Consider the following 19,207-nt stretch of genomic DNA (forward strand, 5'->3'; position numbering starts at 1 on the left):
CACTTGCTCACTCCTTTGCTTTACCTGATTTATATTCTAACGTGCACACATTCCTTTACACACATGTACACATATGCGGACGTACACTTTCACAATGCACACTCACACAAAGAAGGCAATAAATCTGATTAATGTCCACCCACTGTGTTTACAGACTGCCTTCACCAGAGGCAACTGATTCAGAGCAACAGGATCATGAATCTCATGGGACATTAGACGAAGCTCAGTGCATCTCCTTCTTTTTTCACCATAACCAGCCTTTTTGCTTCCACTAGTAGACACACAACCATTCACAGTAGACAGCCTTCTACTAGCAAACACAGCACACAGGACATTTACACACATCATGAGTTTGGCATGAAATCAATAGTCACTTAAGACACACATTTCATTAGTAAGGAGATGAGCAGGACATGCTACACTGAGAGGGAATGAGCCTCTGAGCCCCAAAATCAATACTCACCCCTGATTCTTCTTTCCTTCTCCGTCCTGCCTTCTTTCTTCTATGTCTAGGATTTTCCGTGGACTCTGCAATGGGCATAATGAGCCTCGGGGAGCTGACCTTTGTGGCGGGTGCTCCCCGGGCCAATCACACAGGGGCTGTGGTGCTGCTGAAGAAAGACAATGTGTACAGGCTAGTGCCACAGCACATTTTCTGGGGGGAGGAACTGGCATCTTCGTTTGGGTACTCAGTAGCTACGACAGATCTTAACAAGGACGGGTGAGCAAATACTGAATGTGAAGTCAGTCTGGATTGGACACCACAGAGGTCTAACATGTTCTTAATTGTAATTCTCTGTCTCCATTCGTAGCTGGACCGACCTCATTGTAGGAGCACCTAATTTTTTTGACCGTAAAGCAGAAATTGGTGGAGCTGTTTATGTGTACTTGAACCCTTTTGGACACTGGGATGATCAAGCCCGACCCATCCGCCTCAATGGGACCTACGACTCAATGTTTGGGATGACTGTCAGCAATATAGGAGATGTGGATCAGGACGGATACGGGGGTTAGAATTTCTTTTTCTCCACTTGTTCAATCACTGCCCAACAAAACTTGACTAAGACTTGTGTTCAAGATCTAATCTAAACTTCTGATGTTTGTATCAAAGTTCAATTTTAGTTTATATGAGATTACATTTAAAGGTCAGCAGGAGCTTGTTATTCACTTGTCCTTATCACAACTTGATGTTTTTAAAGACTGAAATGTAAATTTTGTTGACTGAAACAGAATTTTAATTCTAATACAACTGTAAACCAATGAATCGTGTGTCTGTATCAGATATCGCTGTGGGAGCTCCATTTGATGGAGATGGTAAAGTTTTTATCTACAGAGGTTCAGATGCTGGAATTGAGACAAAACCTGCTCAGGTGAGTTTTTTTTTAAAAAGATGTATTTATATATATTGTACATTAATGAACATTTTTATATATAAATTAGAGTAGTAGTCCCTTGTCTCATTCCTATAGGGCGAGCATGAGTAAACAGAAGTTTAGGAAAAATGTAAAGGCTAGAGGTGTAAGCATTAAATTAAATAAAAAAGTTGCTAATGATGTTGACTGAACGAGGATCATGCTTCCTTATTCCCTCAGGTGTTGGATGGTCGTGACTTTGATGTGAAACGCTTTGGATATTCCATCTCAGGTGGTCTGGATATTGACAAAAACCATTATCCAGATGTTGCAGTGGGTTCGCTCAATGATTCAGTGGTTCTCTTTAGGTGAGAAAGGTTTGACCACAACAGATGCTTTCCAGGACACGTATCAGTTACAGTATTTAGTCATTTGGAGCTACTGTAAAGGATTAGAGTTTGTGTATAAACTGACTTTAGGAATATGTCAAAAGGAAGTTCAGTCATAGATTTTACAAGTTTACAATATATTTAACCATAATTTATTAATATTTTATTAATTAATTTATTTATTATATTAATATACTGGTGTGTTTTTGTGTGTCCCATAGATCTCGTCCAGTTATTCACGTGATCAGAGAGATATCTATCGACCCTCAGAACATTGATCTGGAGCAGCAAAACTGCAAGGGCAGAGATGGAGTTTGGTAAGAACAGATCGTATGACATCCCACATAACTAAAAACTGATCTTCAAATCAATTAACTTCTACCATACAATGCTATGTTTGTTAATTTTCCACATTTAAAACCATAATGAATGTTTTTATTTATCACCATTTGCCCTTTTTTCTTAGCGTGGAGGTCAAAGCCTGCTTCACCTTCACAGCCCACCCAGAACACTACTCTCCACACATCAGTAAGTCGCACCTCGGTGTTCAAAACCTGCCTTGTTCTTCTCTTGTGTGACTTCATTTCACCCTCCTCAGGGGACAGAAGTCGTGTGATGACTCAGTGAAATGTAACCCTATCTGTGGGGCAGCATACTTTATTATGATTAAATCACAGCTGTGTAATTCTGTATTCCCTTAGATGGGGCTTTAATTCATGTGCTTCCCCTGGTGGCTCTTTAAGTGCTCTCTGTGTGTGTCCTGACATGTCTGTACTTCAATCCCTCTCCATCTCTGAGCGTTGCTCCTATTTTTTACCCCCTTTCAAGTCTTGGCTGTGCACTTTGAAGCTGACACAGAGCGCAGGAAGTTAGGCCTCCCGCACCGCGTTAACTTCCTGGGCCGCAGTTCCCTTGAGCCTGAGTACACGCAGACAGAGGAGGTTGAGCTGCATCGGCAGCGGCATCCTGCTTGCACAACCGCTGTCTTCCAGCTCCACGTCAGTGACTTATATTTTCAGTTTTATTCTCCCTTCTTTTTTCAGTTTTTGGTAGTCGTAAATAATAATTGTTTGTTTCTGTTCTTAGTTCTTCTTTTAGTTTACTCTGGTAGAAAAAAATATTCTATGACCAAATCTTTTCTTGAGAATGAACTATTTTTATAATATTTCTCCCCGTAGGAAAACATTCGTGACAAACTGCGTCCCATCTCACTGGTGATAACACACACTATCAAACCGGTGCCACCTCGCAGACACTCAGGTGCCAAGAAGCTGGAGAAGCTGGCACCTGTACTGAGTGTTTCTCCGTCCAATACGTTGCACTCTGAGGTCTGTATTAAAAAGGAAGTATTAGTCTGTATTAATTTCAATGAGCTCCTTCTACCCACAAATTAAAACAAGTTAAGGTTTTATGTAACACTTCCAATATTTATTTTCCCTTCATTAATCGCGACTCGTCAAGTTGACCTAAATATTTTATGAGACACAGCTGAGACACAGTCAGCTGAAATGTTGATTTCATTTCACAGAGGAGATGTATAGACAGCATATTGTTGTAAAATCTTTTTGTTGAAAAATATGAACAACAAAATATCCACCTATTAATATGAATTTACTTTGCAGTGGTGGAATAAAAAAGTTGTAATGTAACAGCTAAAGTAGTAGCTAAAGTAAAAATACATTAGGTAACAGAATGTCCAATTTTATTGTGTTGGATTTTGGATTAGTATTATTTTTAATACATGTGAGTGTATTATAATGGTATAATGATGACCTTTGACCTCATTTCAAACTATTTGTTGTAGCTTAAATATCTAGTAACTACAATGCAGTGGAATAAAAAGTAAACCTGTGTAGAAATACTGTTTCTACAGTAGCATAAAATACAAACACTTTGATAAAGTACAAAGACCTGAGAACTATGTTTTGAAAATATGGAAGTAAAGAGATGATGTTTCTTGTCTCCTCTCTGAAGGTGAACTTCCTGCGAGAAGGATGTGGCAGTGACAAAATCTGTCAGAGCAACCTACAACTGAGCTACCAGTTTGGAACAAGACCTCTGACCTCTGACCTTTTCACCCCTCTGCCAATGTTAGTATCTGCAAAGCTCCCTGTGTGTGAGCTGGGTGCAGTTGCCTAGCAATCTACATCCCAACATAAACAGTTACTTATATGCATGGGAACCAATGTGTATTTTTCCTGTTGGTACATTTTCAAGAAGATATTTAAGTAATTGACGGTAGTGGAGGACGTATTCAGGCTGTTTACTTAAATAAGTCCTTGAGCAGTATATGCAGAATGTAAAAATATGTTAGTACTTTTTAAAATCTTGATAAAAAAAATGACCACTGTGACTGCAGTAATTAAAATATCCTTTCTCATGCATTAATGTACATTTTTTAGTGATTATAGTTCTGAAACACACCTTTAATAAGAAATAATCTCTTTTTCAATGGGTGTTCCTGATGAATCAACAAGTTAAAATACTAGTGTCTGGTTGGACCAGGAAACACCAACCAGGGGATTTTACTGTTTACAAACCTTTTATATATCAGAATTATTAATTACTTATGAAAATATGTTAATATTTTGTTTTGCTTAAAACTGTGCTGCTATGCTGGTTGTTTAGCATTTTATTAACACCTTTAAATGTGTGTTTTCATTTTCGTTGCCTTTGTGTAGAGATGAGGATGGTGTGCAGGTGTTCTCCCTGTCAGATCAGCGGCTGGTGGTGCTGGAGATCACTGTTACCAACATGCCTTCTGACCCCCTGCACCCTGAGGAGGATGGTGATGACGCTCATGCTGCTCAGCTGAATATCTCACTTCCAGACACACTGTCATACGCTGGCTCCAGAATCCCACCACAGGTCCTAAGAATAATTATGAATAATAAGTGTTTTGAATTTTAGAGATACATTTATAAACCAGAGCTATTCATGTCAACAAACTGGCTTTAATAACTAATGAAGTGATAATGGCCCATCTGTGTGTTAGAAATCTGATACTTATCAGTTTCTACTGCTAATATGTTTTTTAACTATAGATGAGATGTCAAGCAAACCAAAATGGTTCTCAAGTTGAATGTGACCTGGGAAACCCTGTCAAACGAGACACTAAGGTAAGAAAACAAAACCAACAAAATTTTTACATTTCCTCCGGAAGGAGACATAAAAGAAATGTATTACATGTAGTTCTGGACTTTTATTGTAGATTATGTATATATCTAGTATACTTCCTCATTACCAAAACAATCATTTGGAGCAACATGGACTACAACAATATATTACTAACAGTAACAATAGAATCAGCAGGATGCTCAGAAAATTTCTTTTGTCTGATTTTGAATGTCTTTGCTTGTTTCTCAGCTGAAATTCTCCATTAACTTGAGCACATCGAACATCACCATTGAGACCACTGAGCTGAAAGCAGATCTCTTATTGACAACGTAAGCCCTCCACATCTTCTCTGACACTGAGACTGAAAACGTGAAAGGAATAGTGTTTTATTTCATATGTATTAAGCTTTGAATATTTAATTTCACATTTTTTGACTCAGACCAAATTATCCTGTGATGGACCTGCTAAACAATGTCTGTTAATTATTTTGCCCTCAGCATCAGTGAGCAGCCTGACTTAGCCCCTGTCACAGCGTTTGCTAAGGTTGTGATAGAGCTCCCTCTGTCGGTCAGTGGGTGAGTTGAACCTAATATAATACATAATATAAATAACATACACATTTTCTCCAATAGCTACCTTTAAGGTTGTTCAAATCCAACTACATGACACACTAACATGTGTCCAGTATTAGCTTTTGTTAATTAAAGACTTTGTGTTTTATGTCTACACTATTCCATTAAATGGCTGATATATTTTCTAGATCTTTTCCAAATTCTGTGTGTGTGTTTGTATATGTATCTGTCTGACACACTGATCCCGCATTTCTGCAGGCTCGCTCGTCCTCACCAGCTGTTCTTCAGTGGGACTGTGAAGGGAGAGAGTGCCATGACTAGCCTAGAAGACGTCGGCAGCCCAGTGGATTTTGAATTTGTGGTGAGGATGAGTGGATCTTTTGCTATGTCATGTGGACACACAGTTTAAAGGTGTCCAATACATTATGACTTAAGACAGAGGCCCATCTCAATTTAATCTGTAAATAAATAAATGCATTTCTACTGTGCAATGAAACTTATTGCCAAAGATGACAATCACCACAGTTTCTTCCTATATATTTTGTCAGGTTGCTAATCCTGGGAAAGTTCTGCAGACACTTGGTTCGGCCTTCTTGAACATCATGTGGCCTTACGAACTGGCCAATGAGAAATGGCTGCTGTATCCTGCTAGTCTGACGTTTGAGGGTCATCCGGACACACAGTGCACCCCTACAGGGGCCTTGAATCCTCTGAAGCTAGAGAGCTCTTCATCTGCAGAGCAGCCTGTCAATCACAAAGTAAGCAGAGCAGTTCAGTTCTGACCATGGGAGGAAATCTTATTTAATACCACCAATAAAAACAGTTTCCACCTTTGCAACTTTTCCAGCTGCATCTGACTGACTTGATTATAAAGATGTTGAGAACAGCTTTTTTCCACATTTACACAATGTCCACACAGACTTTAATGCTATTTCTTGAACCATCTCAAACGACTGACACCTTTTTTTCCTGTATGAACGCATCACTTCCACAAGGCTGGCAGAGCACGACGCTCCCACCCAGAGGAGGAAGGTCATGTTATGACAAAAGGCAACACTGCACGAACAACCCCAGCTGTGGCAGCTTCAGAGAAACGGAAGTCACTCAAACTGGTAAGAAGAGAAAAGACAGAACAAGAAAGAGGGATTAATTTATAATGTATTGACTGCTGAATACATATTAAATGTAGATGCACAAAACAAAAGCTACATGTCTGAGAACATTTTCCCATCACCTTTTCCTCCAGGATTGTCTCTTGGGGTCGGCACGCTGTGTTGTGTTTCAGTGTCCTCTCCACAGCTTCTCCGGTCAGGCTGTCCTCAAGATCCATGCCAGGTTGTGGAACAGTAGTTTTATAGAGGTAAAAAAAAGACATAATTAAATCAGCACCTGACTGTACATTACTCACCTTCAGTCCAGCTGCTGCAGCTGCTGCTGGAAATCACACTGATTTGTTATTGCACCTGAATGAGTAATAACTGTGGTGTGTTCACAATATAATTAATGGCAGATGGTTGGACACTTTGATATTAACAGAGTCAGAAACATGTGAACACAGTTGTCAGCTCTGACCACTGAGTCACCTGCAGCTGTGGATTTTCAATCTATTAATATTCAGTGGTGAATCCAAAAGTAACAGGAGTATTTGTTCAGTATTCAGTGGATTAGTCAATGAAGATGTCTGATTCCTGTGTGACATATTTGTAGGAACAAAGCTAAATAGTAAATTTAAATAATTTCTGTCTCTCAGGATTTTTCAGCAGTTAGTGCTCTGGAGCTGCTGGTCAGAGCGAACATCACTGTGAAGTCCAGCATCAGACACCTGCTCCTCAAGGATGCTGCTGCACAGGTACTCAGCACACTTCACACTGATGCACAAAACAGCTTCCAAAACAGACCTGCGCTATAAGATCTTACCTGCTATAAAATGTTATAATCCTTACATGGTGGCCAGTATACAGATGCTAGTGTTGGATTCTCGAATGTCCTTTTAAATGTTTTGTTCTTGTGGAGTAAAAACACACATACATTGCATTTTGCACGTCCATTGACTCTTTCATTCTCCTGCAGGTTCCAGTGATGATCTACCCTGAACATGGTCTTGCTGATCAGTACTGGATCCCCTGGTGGATCATCCTCATTGCCATCCTGGCAGGCATCCTGCTGCTGACTCTACTGGTCTGCATATTGTGGAAGGTAACACACACAATGCCAACTCTCGTGTACTTCATCAGTCATGTGCCGCTGATGCACCTACTTGTATCTAATCCTGTGATTGATATGACAACACTGTTTAAGGGGTAACAATAACATGCTCACTCCCTTCATGAGAAATATTGATAAATGCAGTGAAACTGCCCGTGACTTCATCCCAGTTACTCTATTTTGCATTTCTTCCTCACTTTCCACGACAGTCCAATTATTTCTGGCTACTTTGTTCTATTCTGTCCTGTAATCATTTTCTTCCTTTCACTCACTCTCAACTGCTCCTGTCCTCATTTGTACTTTGTGTTTGTCCTCTGTGTCTCATCCCTTTTGTTTTATTTCCTCTCAACTCTGTCTGGGGGCTCTTTGTTCCCCGTCCTGCTTTTCCCCACTTCCCTGTGGTGATCTGTTGCCCCAGTGTGGGTTCTTCAAGCGCAGTGAGCGGCGCCAACACTATGAGACGGAGTACTACCGCGCCCATTTGGGGGTCCAACCCTCGGAGGCGGAGAAGCAGGCATCAGAACTATAAAACAAAAATATTTAGTTCTGGCCTGTTCTCCCCTCCTCCTCTCCCTCCAAGCGGTAAAAAAAAAAATCTTACCTGCAATCGCTTTGTTGCTCAACCCGCTCTGGTGTGGCTGGTGGTGTTCTTTACAGCATGAAATGTCACTACATTTTGAATAATTATTATTAAAGGAGTTAGACCTGCGATGGTGGGATTAGTTAAACACACTGTGTGTTTGCATGACTGGATTAACCCTTCAATTTAACCTAATCTGGAGCTGAAATGAGAAAATAAATTAGCAGTGATTAAAAAAAACAAACAAAAAACATGATGACAAATTATGATTATCCAGGGTTTACGGTATTGTTGAGATTTGGAGTCACACAAAACAAATCGTAGGAATAAGTTAAGTTGGGCTTTGAAGTACTATTTTATACATTATGCATGGCCAATAACAAGCAGACCAACTGATCGGTTTGACCCCAGCGGTGCTCCTGCTTTCTGCTGTGATAATGCTAACTTGTTCCAGATTACTGAGTGAAACAACTCTCAGCTTGCCTCTTATTATTAGGCTGTAATGTATGAAATTAATTCAACCCTGATTGCTTTATTCAGCACAGTTTTCTCCATTTAATATGCACCCATTGAACACCATCCAGCCATCTCTCCTTCAGGGCTGCGAGATGCCTGTTGTGCTTTGTTTTGTGTCTTTTCACGTTACTGTGTAATTATCTGCACTTGTTCAGTCTGGCACCCGTCTGTGGGGACTATTTATTTTGATGATGTGCTTGTCATGCGCTTTTTGATCTAATAACAAGCCTATTTGACTTGCATATCATGAGCAACCAGCATCTGTAATACACTGTGTCATGCAGTATGTAATTTGTTTAGGGTGCAGTTGTCTCTCTGATCTGCTCAAAGGTTGAGGGTCAAATGTTTGAAACAAGTTTTTACACAGTGCATACTAAGAGGTTATCATCAGACTGAGCAGATTAAAGAGCTCTTTTATTTCTCAGTTAAATAGGGGTTTGTTCTCACAAGGCCCTAAGTGTCGACTAAGCATGTGAAAGTGAGCGATTGCATTGTTTTGCACTGCAGCTACTCTTTCATAACATCTGATGTAATATATTGTATGTTTTCAATACAATTTTTGTTGCTTTTGTGCAAAACAATAAATCAAATCAAATCTTGCAGGTGCCAGAATGAACTTTTAGGGATCCGTTTGTGTTGTTCACATTAATGTGTGCAGATGTTATTAATACACTTTGGCAGTGCGTTGATGTGTTTATCACAGACACTAAAGATGCTCAATTAGAAACATAGAGCATGTGGATATGCTTTTTGGTTGATTTTCTTGTTATCAAAAAGTTCCACTATCACTTGAGTACACAAGGCCACTATCAGATAATCACAAGATGAACTACACAACCACATTACTGTAATGTAATTACTGCAGTTTTATACAAATATAATTAATCTTACTGAGAATAAGACATTATTTAATAAATGTAGGCCATTTTTAATCACATTCTTAGTTCTTACAGCATGAGTTAATCACATTCTTAGTTCTTACAACATGAGTTAATTCTTTGTGTTTTCTTCCTCTCTTCCCCTCCGTCCTTCTGTCCTTTTCATCCTTAATATGCTACCTGCCTTCCTCCTTCCTGTGACGGCAGTGTGGCTTCTTCCGACGGGCTCACTACAAAGACAAACTGCCTCAGTACCACGCAGTGAAGATTCCTCGCGAGGACCGGCCACAGTTCCAGACTGAGAAGTCAGGAGTTGTCCATAAAAAGGAATGGGCCACGCACTGGAGTGATGGGACCTTGTAACTCCCTCGGAAGCACTGACTGACTGAATTAACTCAAATCATCAAATGTGGCACTCATTTTGTCTTTGCATTGGTACTAACGGACTAAAAAAATGTGCACATAGACTGAGATCATGTGTACGCTGTATTGCGTCAGTACTTGCGTAATGGCAGCCTGTTAAACTGTGATTGGGTCTATGCTCTCCTATACTGTAGCCCATTGATGGTCGGCCTCGGATGGTCTATTTATACTGTGCGTCTATCAGTGTTAGAATCAGTTTAGCTGCTCAGTGATTTTCACAGACTGCACAGATGCTCACTACCTGTCATCAGTCCTGACTGGCACAACAAACAAGGACAGAAAATTACAACTCAAAGACATGCATGGATACACAAAAATACAGTATAATGATAGTTACATACAGACACACTGGACATTGTTGATAAAGAAGCGACTGCCCGTGAAAAAGACTATTACTGTAAGACTGAAAACAGAGATGGGCACTAAAAACACATTTTTTTATATATCTTTTAGTTAGCAATAGTAAACAATGGGAAAATGCCAGTATGTAACAAACACGTAAAGTATAGCAATGCTGAACACTGAATAGGATCTGGACTAACTAACTGCTGTGGTCTGGCAGAAAGTTCACCTGGTGGTTTTTATATTTTCTTAATCAAGCAAAAGAAAGTCTTCTAAATAAGGAACCTTTTCAGTTTGTATCTTTTGCTTTTGTTGTTAATTTCTCAGTCAAATGTACTGTACATCAATAGTCGATTGCGATGACTTTAGCACTGATGAAACGCATAAAAACCAAAGGTGTCAAAATAGTGGAACAATATTTTAAATGCAGCCTGGTGCACTTGCATTGTTAGAAGTAAAATGTCAGAGCCAAAATTAGACTATTGAATGAATGTTCTGTCTTGAAAGGAAATAAAGATTTTGTCAGTAGATACATTTATAATGTTTAAAAACATACTTTAGTGTCACATGAAACCCAGACCCCCAGTGCCACTGAATAAGAAACTTTCAAAATATGTATGAGACGTATGAGATGTGAACATGTTTCACCAGGTGATTTATGACCTTTGTATACACACTGTGGTTCCCAAACTGTTTATCTGTATTAACCTACTGGTCGCACTGCTCCTGGTGATGTACTCAAGTCAATCTCGAACTCAAGTCAGGGCGAAACTGTCGTTAATTATTTCCATACTCATATTTCCAAGTGCCTTATGGTAGAAGTGGCAGACTGAGTGCTACTGGTTGAGAACAGAAGGCTACTGCAAATTAGTTCATGCAGCCCTGAATCATCTGGTGGACACCTGTGGGCATAAATACACATCCCTCCAACACTAACACAACATGAACAGAAGATTTCTAGAAGTGCAGGGGACATCGGAATAAGACAAATGTTCTTTGGATCCAAACAGGGGTTTGATGAGGTGACTGCAAAGCATGAAGAGTCAACTTGTTTTAGGTATTGCTGGACAATCTTGTATTAGATGCATGAAACTCCTGTTGCTGTGCTGACTTTCCCCTGTTTTTTTGTTTTTTTTTTCTGTTCTCATGACTCAGTGTTTTATTTATTTTTTCGTTTGGCTGCACCGTTATAACACTGTAAATAAAATAAAAGGAAACAAAATAAAAGTTGTGTCATTTCATTTTCATAAGATTTTCAGAAGTGAACCGTCCTTACTGAGCTGGAATCTGTGAAAGCTGCAGAATAATTTCAGAACACCAGATGGTGACAAAGTTTTAAAAATAACTATACCCTATATCTGCAATAAGAAGGGGTTATAAAGTAATGCTGATACAGCCTGCATGGTAGCATGCACATGTTTTAATTTTAGAGATGGGAAAGAAGATCAGCACAGTTGCAGTTCAGAATAATAATAAGAAATGTTACCCAGACTTTGTGTGCATTAGTGTTTTTGCAAAATCAAACACAATAAATATATTTGTTTTCTTGCTAAACGTTTGATGAGCGCACATATGCCCATTGTTCTTTATTATGCTAAACTCAGCTAACCAAAACACACTATACCTGTAGAACTCCCTAATGAGCATGCTAGACAGCATCAACTGGATACAGGTTTAAACAATACTAAATTTGAACTGTGAAAATGACTCATGGCTGAATTTCTAGCCAGACTAGCTAGTTTCCACTTCCATTTTAGAGTTTATGCTCAGACAAGATGATCAGCTGACTGATTGCTGACAGATTTTAGAGTTGTGCTGAGATAAAAAATATTTGTTTCAGATTTACTGCACATACCAAAATCATCTTTTATAGTAATTAAAGATTATTACTGCAATATTTACTCACACTTTCTGACATGGTTGTTATTTACAGATATGTTTTGGCTATCTGTAAAAGAAGACAGGGATGTAGTCTTGAGACTGAATGAGAACACCTGATTGGTCTTTCAGCTGACCTGTGCTAAATCAGAACCTATAATCCTTAAGGTGAAACTGCCTTCAATCAAAAAAAACAACGTTATCTTAAGCAAAATAGCAAAGGTTACACATAAATGTTAAATTTTATGATCACGTCAGAGAGAGTGAATTAGGTTTTTCTTTAATCCAAAAGCTTATGATCTTATTATAGTAATGACAACTAATTCCCCCCTGGATCCCTCAGATGTCGTGCCGGTTGCCATGGCAGTTAAACAGGAACTGTACGACTGCGTGTGTGTTGAAGTTTAAGCGGATTGTCACCCATTAGACACTTTGATGAGCCAAATCTGTTGATGTCTCATCCAGTATTGGGGAAGTGACTAATACAGTAATTACAGACATACACAAACACTAATACTGCGAACACGTGTGTGAGTGAGGCCCACTGAGGCAAAGAAAGAGGCGTAGCCCATGTACGTAAATCTCAGTCTCACAAATAAAGCATCAAGTTGTCTTTGTTTGCAATAAAGGTCAAAGGAACTCATGTTTAAAAAAATGGATCAATTCATTCTTCTTTGTCAGAAACTTATTACTGTGAATATTTCATCAACACCAGAAATGTTCCTTTACATATACTACATCTTATCTTCAACATGAGCCTGATCAATTCAGCCTGCACTCAACAAGCCCTCTGAATGACAACAAATATCTATGGCATTAATTGAGGCCACTCTGAAGCTGATCTTTCAGTAATGAATGAATCGCTAATACTGCTGCAAACCTCAAGGTGTGAGATGACATTCGATTGTGATAAGGAAAGATGCTCTCGTTCAGAAACATTAGCTCTTGTGCAAAATATTAAAAAAGAGAATTATAGTATTTTTTATTTGCCCTGACATTCTGCTGTTGGTTTCTCTTTCTACGGGTTTGTTACTTTGTTCACTACTGATACATGATTACCTAGATAATGAGTGTTTCCAGATATTGTATGTCTGTACATGCAGTTAAGACGACTGGCAACAGGGACGTGGGGATCAGAGCCCATTTTCAGGGATTTATCTGTTTAATAACTTGTAGAGTTGTGTTGCACTACCCTAAGGGCCACATAATAAGACACTCTGGTGCTCCGTCATCTCTAATGTCCTGATCCTGCTAAATGGACTGGGTTAAGTCTCACATAAGGGACGGTTTCTTCCTCTGTTGTGTCCCCTGCTTCCCTTTGCGCACTAGCATCTTTCTCAAGCTCTCCTTAGGGTTTTGGGCAAATGACCGTGAGGTGTATAAAAGACCCGGCAAGGATGTTACCACCGCTGAAGTTGGTCAGGACACTGTACAAAGAGGACTTAACCCTGACTAGGACGAGCCCTTCTTCTGTTCTCCAGGAGCTGAGCCTTTGAAGTCAACAGGTGTTACTGGGCAACGATCCCCTTCCTCTTCTTATCCCACCTTTGTCATCAGCCTTCACCCGACCTCCTCTCCAGCCTGACACCATGGACACAGCTGCAGTGGGGACTCTTCTGGCTCTGCTTATGGCAATGGCTGGCGTCAGTCAGGCTCTTCGCATCCAAGGCGGTCTGGACAAAAATGATATGGTGCCAGGCAGCTCAGAGGAGAACATAGATGATCGCCTGCTGGAGCTGGTGAGACATCAAACCGCTCACAATCTTGAATTAAAAAATGTTTATTTAATGCCTTATCTCTCTGGTTTATATGAACCTCAAGGTCTTTATCCACAGCATGGTAGACTGGCTGAGTTACAACCCCCAGGGTTTGTGTTGCAACCCCAAGTGTAGTTAACGCTTTTGATGTTTACAACATGTCTTTGTAGGGTTTTTTTAAAATTCAAAAGCTGACTTTTGATGCTGGCTTTTTCTTTCTATGTGGGTGTGAATTTATGTGTGTGTGCTCTGCAGGAGAGTGAAAACACAGAAAACAGCATTGATGATCGTCTGCTGACCTCGGTGTTGAGAGCTCTGCTGCTCGGATCTCAGAGAGAAACCAGGAACTCTGTCCTCCATCAGCCACAGAGGTCAGTGAGAGGAAAGAATCTATTTATCACAAACACACAAAAAACACTGAATTAAAACCACACATTTACCCGTCCACTCAGCGGCGTTTGGGTAAAAACATTTTCTGACAGCCTTGCTGCATCTACAAATGTCATGTTAGGGCCACTAAAGGATTTTCAGAAAAGTTGAGGTTAAAAGGGCTCCTGAAGTCATCAACATCCAGCTGTATTACAAGAGCCATGCTGGTAAATTCAAAATGCAGTTACCCATTCGTAATTATTTTCCATTCCTGAAATTACCATGTGTACCATTTTTACAAATGAGAATGTACAAATGTGACATTGTTATTTTGGATTTATTTACATGTGGTGTATGGACCCACCTTGAGCCCTTGAAATAAAGATACAGTTTGACTGGAGCTGCTCCTGTTTCTCATCCCTCGCAGGTTTGGTCGTGGCTCCAGAGGGCAGGCGGTGCCAGAGGATCAGGTACATACCCGTGACTGGGAGGCTGCTCCAGGTCAGATTTGGAGTATGGCTGTGCCCCAGAGGTTCGGCAAGAAATAAACTGGCAGCAGCCAGAATCAAACATCATTTTTGTGGTTCAAGGCCACACAGTGAGTGGAAGTGGAGAGACTATGTTTGAATGACTAAATCTGAATCACATTAAACATAATCACATTATTTTTATTATCATCCCTGCCCGTTAGACCCTGTTGACATCCAACATTTCTTAAAAAGATGACTTGAGTTTTCATTTTGTCCTCATTTCTAACACTGCAAAGCATGACGACTGGTGTCTACAGTATTATAGGTCATCGGAACAGACCTCAAATAAAAGAGCCTTGAACTTGAAAAAGCTAAACTGAAGTGTGTGTGTTTATTGTGACTACTGTAAAAAGATCAAGGTCCAGAACCTAACAGAGGCAATGTCAACATTTATGTGAAAAATTTTTTTTTTTTCAGATTTTGGTATTTCTTAAAAAGACTAAGACTATAATATTATGTAGTTCAGGAACAACTTGCACTTGCTCACGACGACCTGAGCAGAGAACTAATCAGACCACAGCGAAAACACACAACAAATTAATATCTGTGCTGTGTTTATGATTACTAAACAGCTTGCATTGAAGTTAGCACTAGTAATTTTATTGGTAACAAGGCTAAATCAGTTTGCACTGATTCCAGTTTGATTCCTAGAGAGTTTCCAGAGTGAAGCGGGCCTGTGTTTTTCTGTGTTACTATTTAATGTTTTAAATCAGCAACGTTCACAACGTTGTTGTTAGGACAGAAAGAGTTTATGCTATTTTGATTAAATTCTTTAGACCAAAATAAGTATTGTGTTATAGCTCTATAAAGGACGAAATATGATAATGATATTGTCCAGTTGGCTCCCTGATACAAACTGATGATACCAAGTCAAACATGTAAAAAATGGGTCCAGTAGGTTTATTAATTAGTGTCAATAGGTACATTCAAAAGTGAACACTGAACTAATTTAAATTAATTTACAATTTACTTAATTGCAACGCTTTTGACAGGACTATGTGAAAGGCACAATCTGTTAACTGTTACAATAACACACGTTGGCAGCTCTGAACAGTGTTAGCCTCTGTTTTACCAGTAATGACTTTTTTGTTTTTATTCATTTAGCTACTGACTTTTTAAATGTGACAAAACACCTGCTACTAATGTACAAACATAGTGACCAGCTGCAGGAAAGAATAGAGTTTCTTTTTAGAAGGCGAAAAAGATAATTAGATCATATTATGAGTGACTTTCACTAAAAGATGTCTGTATGTGTGTACACTCAAAACCAGAAGTGTAGCAACAAATACAAAGCCAGGGAGATATGAAAAACAAACAAGGGAACGGGACGCATGTTTAGACACAAAATAGACGAAGAGGGAGAGATCAGGGCGTGAGTGCTCCTGTCCACCCAGCTGTAGCCTCTGATCTGCACGGATGAATTAAAGAAAGACACAACTCATCTGAATTTCATGAGTCTGCAGGGGGCTTCAGCAAAACTCTGTGTGAAGCAATTAAAGCAGACAGAGAAAAGAGGGATAGAGGGAGATAGAAAACACAGATTGATGCAGAGGTTGGTTTGATATAAAGGTTGTCCTTGTCACCTTCTGTACACAGAAGCACTTCAGATAAATGCCTTGTCCTTACATGTCTAAGTCTGCCTTGCTGACCTTTCCTCGACCCTTAACTCCCACTTTCCCTCATGGTCATCATGTTGGAATGCAGCCATCTTGAACAGAGAGAGGGAGGTCTCATCCGTTATCAGCCACGGCAGTGACACAGCACAATTCGTCACACACAGCAGGCTGTGATGCCTATAAGGTGGCTGGATGATGATTTACTGGAGTGATTCAGACTCATCTTTAGTTCCCTGTTGTAACTTTAATGCTAGATAATGAAGATTATAATTAATGTTAATTAATACACATCAATACACATTACTATTTTAATTAGTATTTTTACCTATTTCAGTTGATTTCCTATAAATCATGTGTAGTTTACAACAATCCAAATATTGCAGCTCTGTTATTGATGTTAGATTTTTTTTAATGTATAAATACAATCAGGTTATTTTCCATTCATTTATTCATATTATACCAATGTTTGCCAGCAGATACTAGCTGTAAAAATAGCACCATATTTTTTTCAAGCACTGACCAGACTGTTTCTCAGTGCTGTAGCTAAAGCTAGAACAAAGGAAGAGACACAGTTTAGCTCAGCAATATTGCTGTAACATAGCCAATGTGAAACTAGACCATCTGGGTCCCGTTCCACACACAACAAAACATCATTCAGATGAATTAATGACATTTGAAACATTGCTAGTAACTAAAAACAATATGGTTTGGTTCAGACTGTGGGCTTGCTTAACAAAGAAAACAGTAACAGTCACTTCCCTTTTCTGTTAATAAGTTTAGTGCTTAGGTACTTGGAGATGGTACAGCTCAATTGTGACAGATTTCTTATCATACCAAAATACTTTAAATAGAATCTAATGGAAGCCTTGACAGTAGGAAGGAAAAATAAAAAAATTAAAAGCTTGTACACAATATGCATTGTAGTTAAACATGTATAATTTATATAAACACTGTGGTCTGGATGGAAAGGATTGTTCACAGGAACATAACTGACCACAACCTCATATTATGAAGTACGCTGTCATTTGTGTGAGAGATAATTAGCTGGATAAATGAAAGCACAGGGACTGTGTGCATGTGGGTAGCTTGATTAGATGATTCCCAAGAGTGCATAAGTCTGTCAGTGGTTTGTTTCTGTTATTTCCCTGACTTGCATTGGTTAAAACCTCAACATTAAATAATATGGAATATTATAGAAGATTGTAGTTTGGGGCCTTGGGTGTACCATAGCGTCATGGTACTTATCATAGATAAAATAAGATTCACTTTATTTGTCTCAATAAGGAACTTAAAAATAAAAAGAGTAATGACAATGTTAAGCACATAAGCACATGTAAACTATTATTTCTGTGGCCAAAGACATAAAATAATTAATAGTGAGTCCTTTTACAGGTCAGAATAATTTAGAAATTCAGCCTTTTTCTTTAAAGCTTGCTCAACCAGAGACACAAACGCTGTGCTGGAATACAGTAAGACCTGACAAAAATGTGCAATTTTTCTTCTCGTTCAGTGTAAACATCACAAGTTGTAAAGGAAAATGTGCAGCCAGCTGTTGTCAGCCCACTCTGTCCTACACACTCAGCATGTGGTCTCTTATAACACAAAGACATAATTCAGGAGAAGCTCTTAATACACTGACAGCTTTTTATTATCGCTCTCGTTCTTTGACTCGCAGCTACAAGATATAGAAAAAGTGCCTTTTGTGTGATGACGGTTTTGTGAGCAGAGCAACATAATGCTTGAATTAAAAATTGAATTGGTTGTGATGTTTTTATTTATTTATTTCTGGAGACAGAGTGCTTCTAAGGTGAAATCACTTACTATGGGAGAGAAAATATTCTCTTTATCCAGCTCCTCGAAATGGCATAAAACATCACACATTACATTTAGCCTTGTGGCCCAGCGGTCTGGGGTGTGTGCCATGTGGTCACTTCATCCACTGGGGCCTTGGCTGCATGCCTCCTCCCCTTTGCTGTTTCGCCATATCTCTTGGGTATTTTAGGATTAAAATGAATGGGGGACTGTTACACATAAAATCATGCATGAAGATCTTATGGGCATACTGTGTGTGAATAAAAGTTGCATGGACATTTTTGTGGTTCTAATTAAAATGCATTTATTGAGTCTGAAGACTGCAGACTTCACCACACATCTGTAGTCCAATACAGGTATAATAAGGAAAAAGAACGTGTGGAATAAAAAGATGATATTTCTGGAATAGTAATGGAGTAAAAATGACCCATGTTCTTCCCAAAATGTGCCACAGATGTAGAACAAAACACCAGCCATATGCTACTTAGCTGGTGTCAGGTGTCAGGGCCCTGTAGATGTGTGATATAGGGACACTCAGGCTACAGACGATCAATAAAAATTGTGCTGGCCAGGCAGCAGCGAAGACAAGCTTGGTCAGTTTAGCTTAGATAATCCAAATTGCGCCTGTTTTTATTGCTGTGAGAGGTTTATATGCAGTTCTAAGTTAAATGTGCAGGAGAGTGTGAGTGGTACTATTTGCTCTTTGTATTTGAAAAGCTGTGTAGGTTATATTTAAGCATGTGTAGGCAGGTGATTTTAAAAATACTTTCTCTTGAAGCAGAAGCCATCTTTCCGACCCATCCAAGATAGAGACAGAGAGAGAGTTATGTCTTTGTCATCCTCACTCTCCCGTCTGTGCAGAGGCTGCTGC

The 19,207-nt window shown here is 39.3% G+C and overlaps 2 protein-coding genes across 3 annotated transcripts in view; both read left to right on the top strand.

Moving 5' to 3' along the window:
• Positions 1 to 11,562, top strand: part of itga7 (integrin, alpha 7) — a 28,981-nt gene extending 17,419 nt beyond the window's left edge. For both annotated transcript variants that reach the window (XM_026349931.1, XM_026349932.1), the window contains exons 6-25: positions 514 to 721; positions 813 to 1,009; positions 1,282 to 1,370; positions 1,593 to 1,720; positions 1,963 to 2,058; positions 2,208 to 2,269; positions 2,570 to 2,739; positions 2,920 to 3,069; positions 3,716 to 3,831; positions 4,423 to 4,609; positions 4,786 to 4,860; positions 5,108 to 5,187; positions 5,356 to 5,433; positions 5,689 to 5,791; positions 5,979 to 6,188; positions 6,426 to 6,542; positions 6,677 to 6,790; positions 7,181 to 7,279; positions 7,501 to 7,626; positions 9,817 to 11,562. In XM_026349931.1, the coding sequence (XP_026205716.1) occupies positions 514 to 721; positions 813 to 1,009; positions 1,282 to 1,370; positions 1,593 to 1,720; positions 1,963 to 2,058; positions 2,208 to 2,269; positions 2,570 to 2,739; positions 2,920 to 3,069; positions 3,716 to 3,831; positions 4,423 to 4,609; positions 4,786 to 4,860; positions 5,108 to 5,187; positions 5,356 to 5,433; positions 5,689 to 5,791; positions 5,979 to 6,188; positions 6,426 to 6,542; positions 6,677 to 6,790; positions 7,181 to 7,279; positions 7,501 to 7,626; positions 9,817 to 9,972 (2,561 nt within the window). In that variant the 3' untranslated portion in view covers positions 9,973 to 11,562. The remainder of the gene's footprint in view (positions 1 to 513; positions 722 to 812; positions 1,010 to 1,281; positions 1,371 to 1,592; positions 1,721 to 1,962; positions 2,059 to 2,207; positions 2,270 to 2,569; positions 2,740 to 2,919; positions 3,070 to 3,715; positions 3,832 to 4,422; positions 4,610 to 4,785; positions 4,861 to 5,107; positions 5,188 to 5,355; positions 5,434 to 5,688; positions 5,792 to 5,978; positions 6,189 to 6,425; positions 6,543 to 6,676; positions 6,791 to 7,180; positions 7,280 to 7,500; positions 7,627 to 9,816) is intronic.
• Positions 11,563 to 13,687: 2,125 nt separating this feature from the next.
• Positions 13,688 to 15,194, top strand: npffl (neuropeptide FF-amide peptide precursor like). Its single transcript, XM_026349393.1, has 3 exons — positions 13,688 to 13,991; positions 14,265 to 14,380; positions 14,806 to 15,194. Exons 1-3 carry the CDS (start codon positions 13,842 to 13,844, stop codon positions 14,924 to 14,926), a joined length of 387 nt encoding a protein of 128 aa, XP_026205178.1. The 5' UTR covers positions 13,688 to 13,841; the 3' UTR covers positions 14,927 to 15,194.
• The last annotated feature ends 4,013 nt before the right edge of the window (positions 15,195 to 19,207 follow it).

This window comes from Anabas testudineus, chromosome 5 (genome assembly GCF_900324465.2).
Source record: "Anabas testudineus chromosome 5, fAnaTes1.2, whole genome shotgun sequence".
NCBI lineage: Eukaryota > Metazoa > Chordata > Actinopteri > Anabantiformes > Anabantidae > Anabas > Anabas testudineus.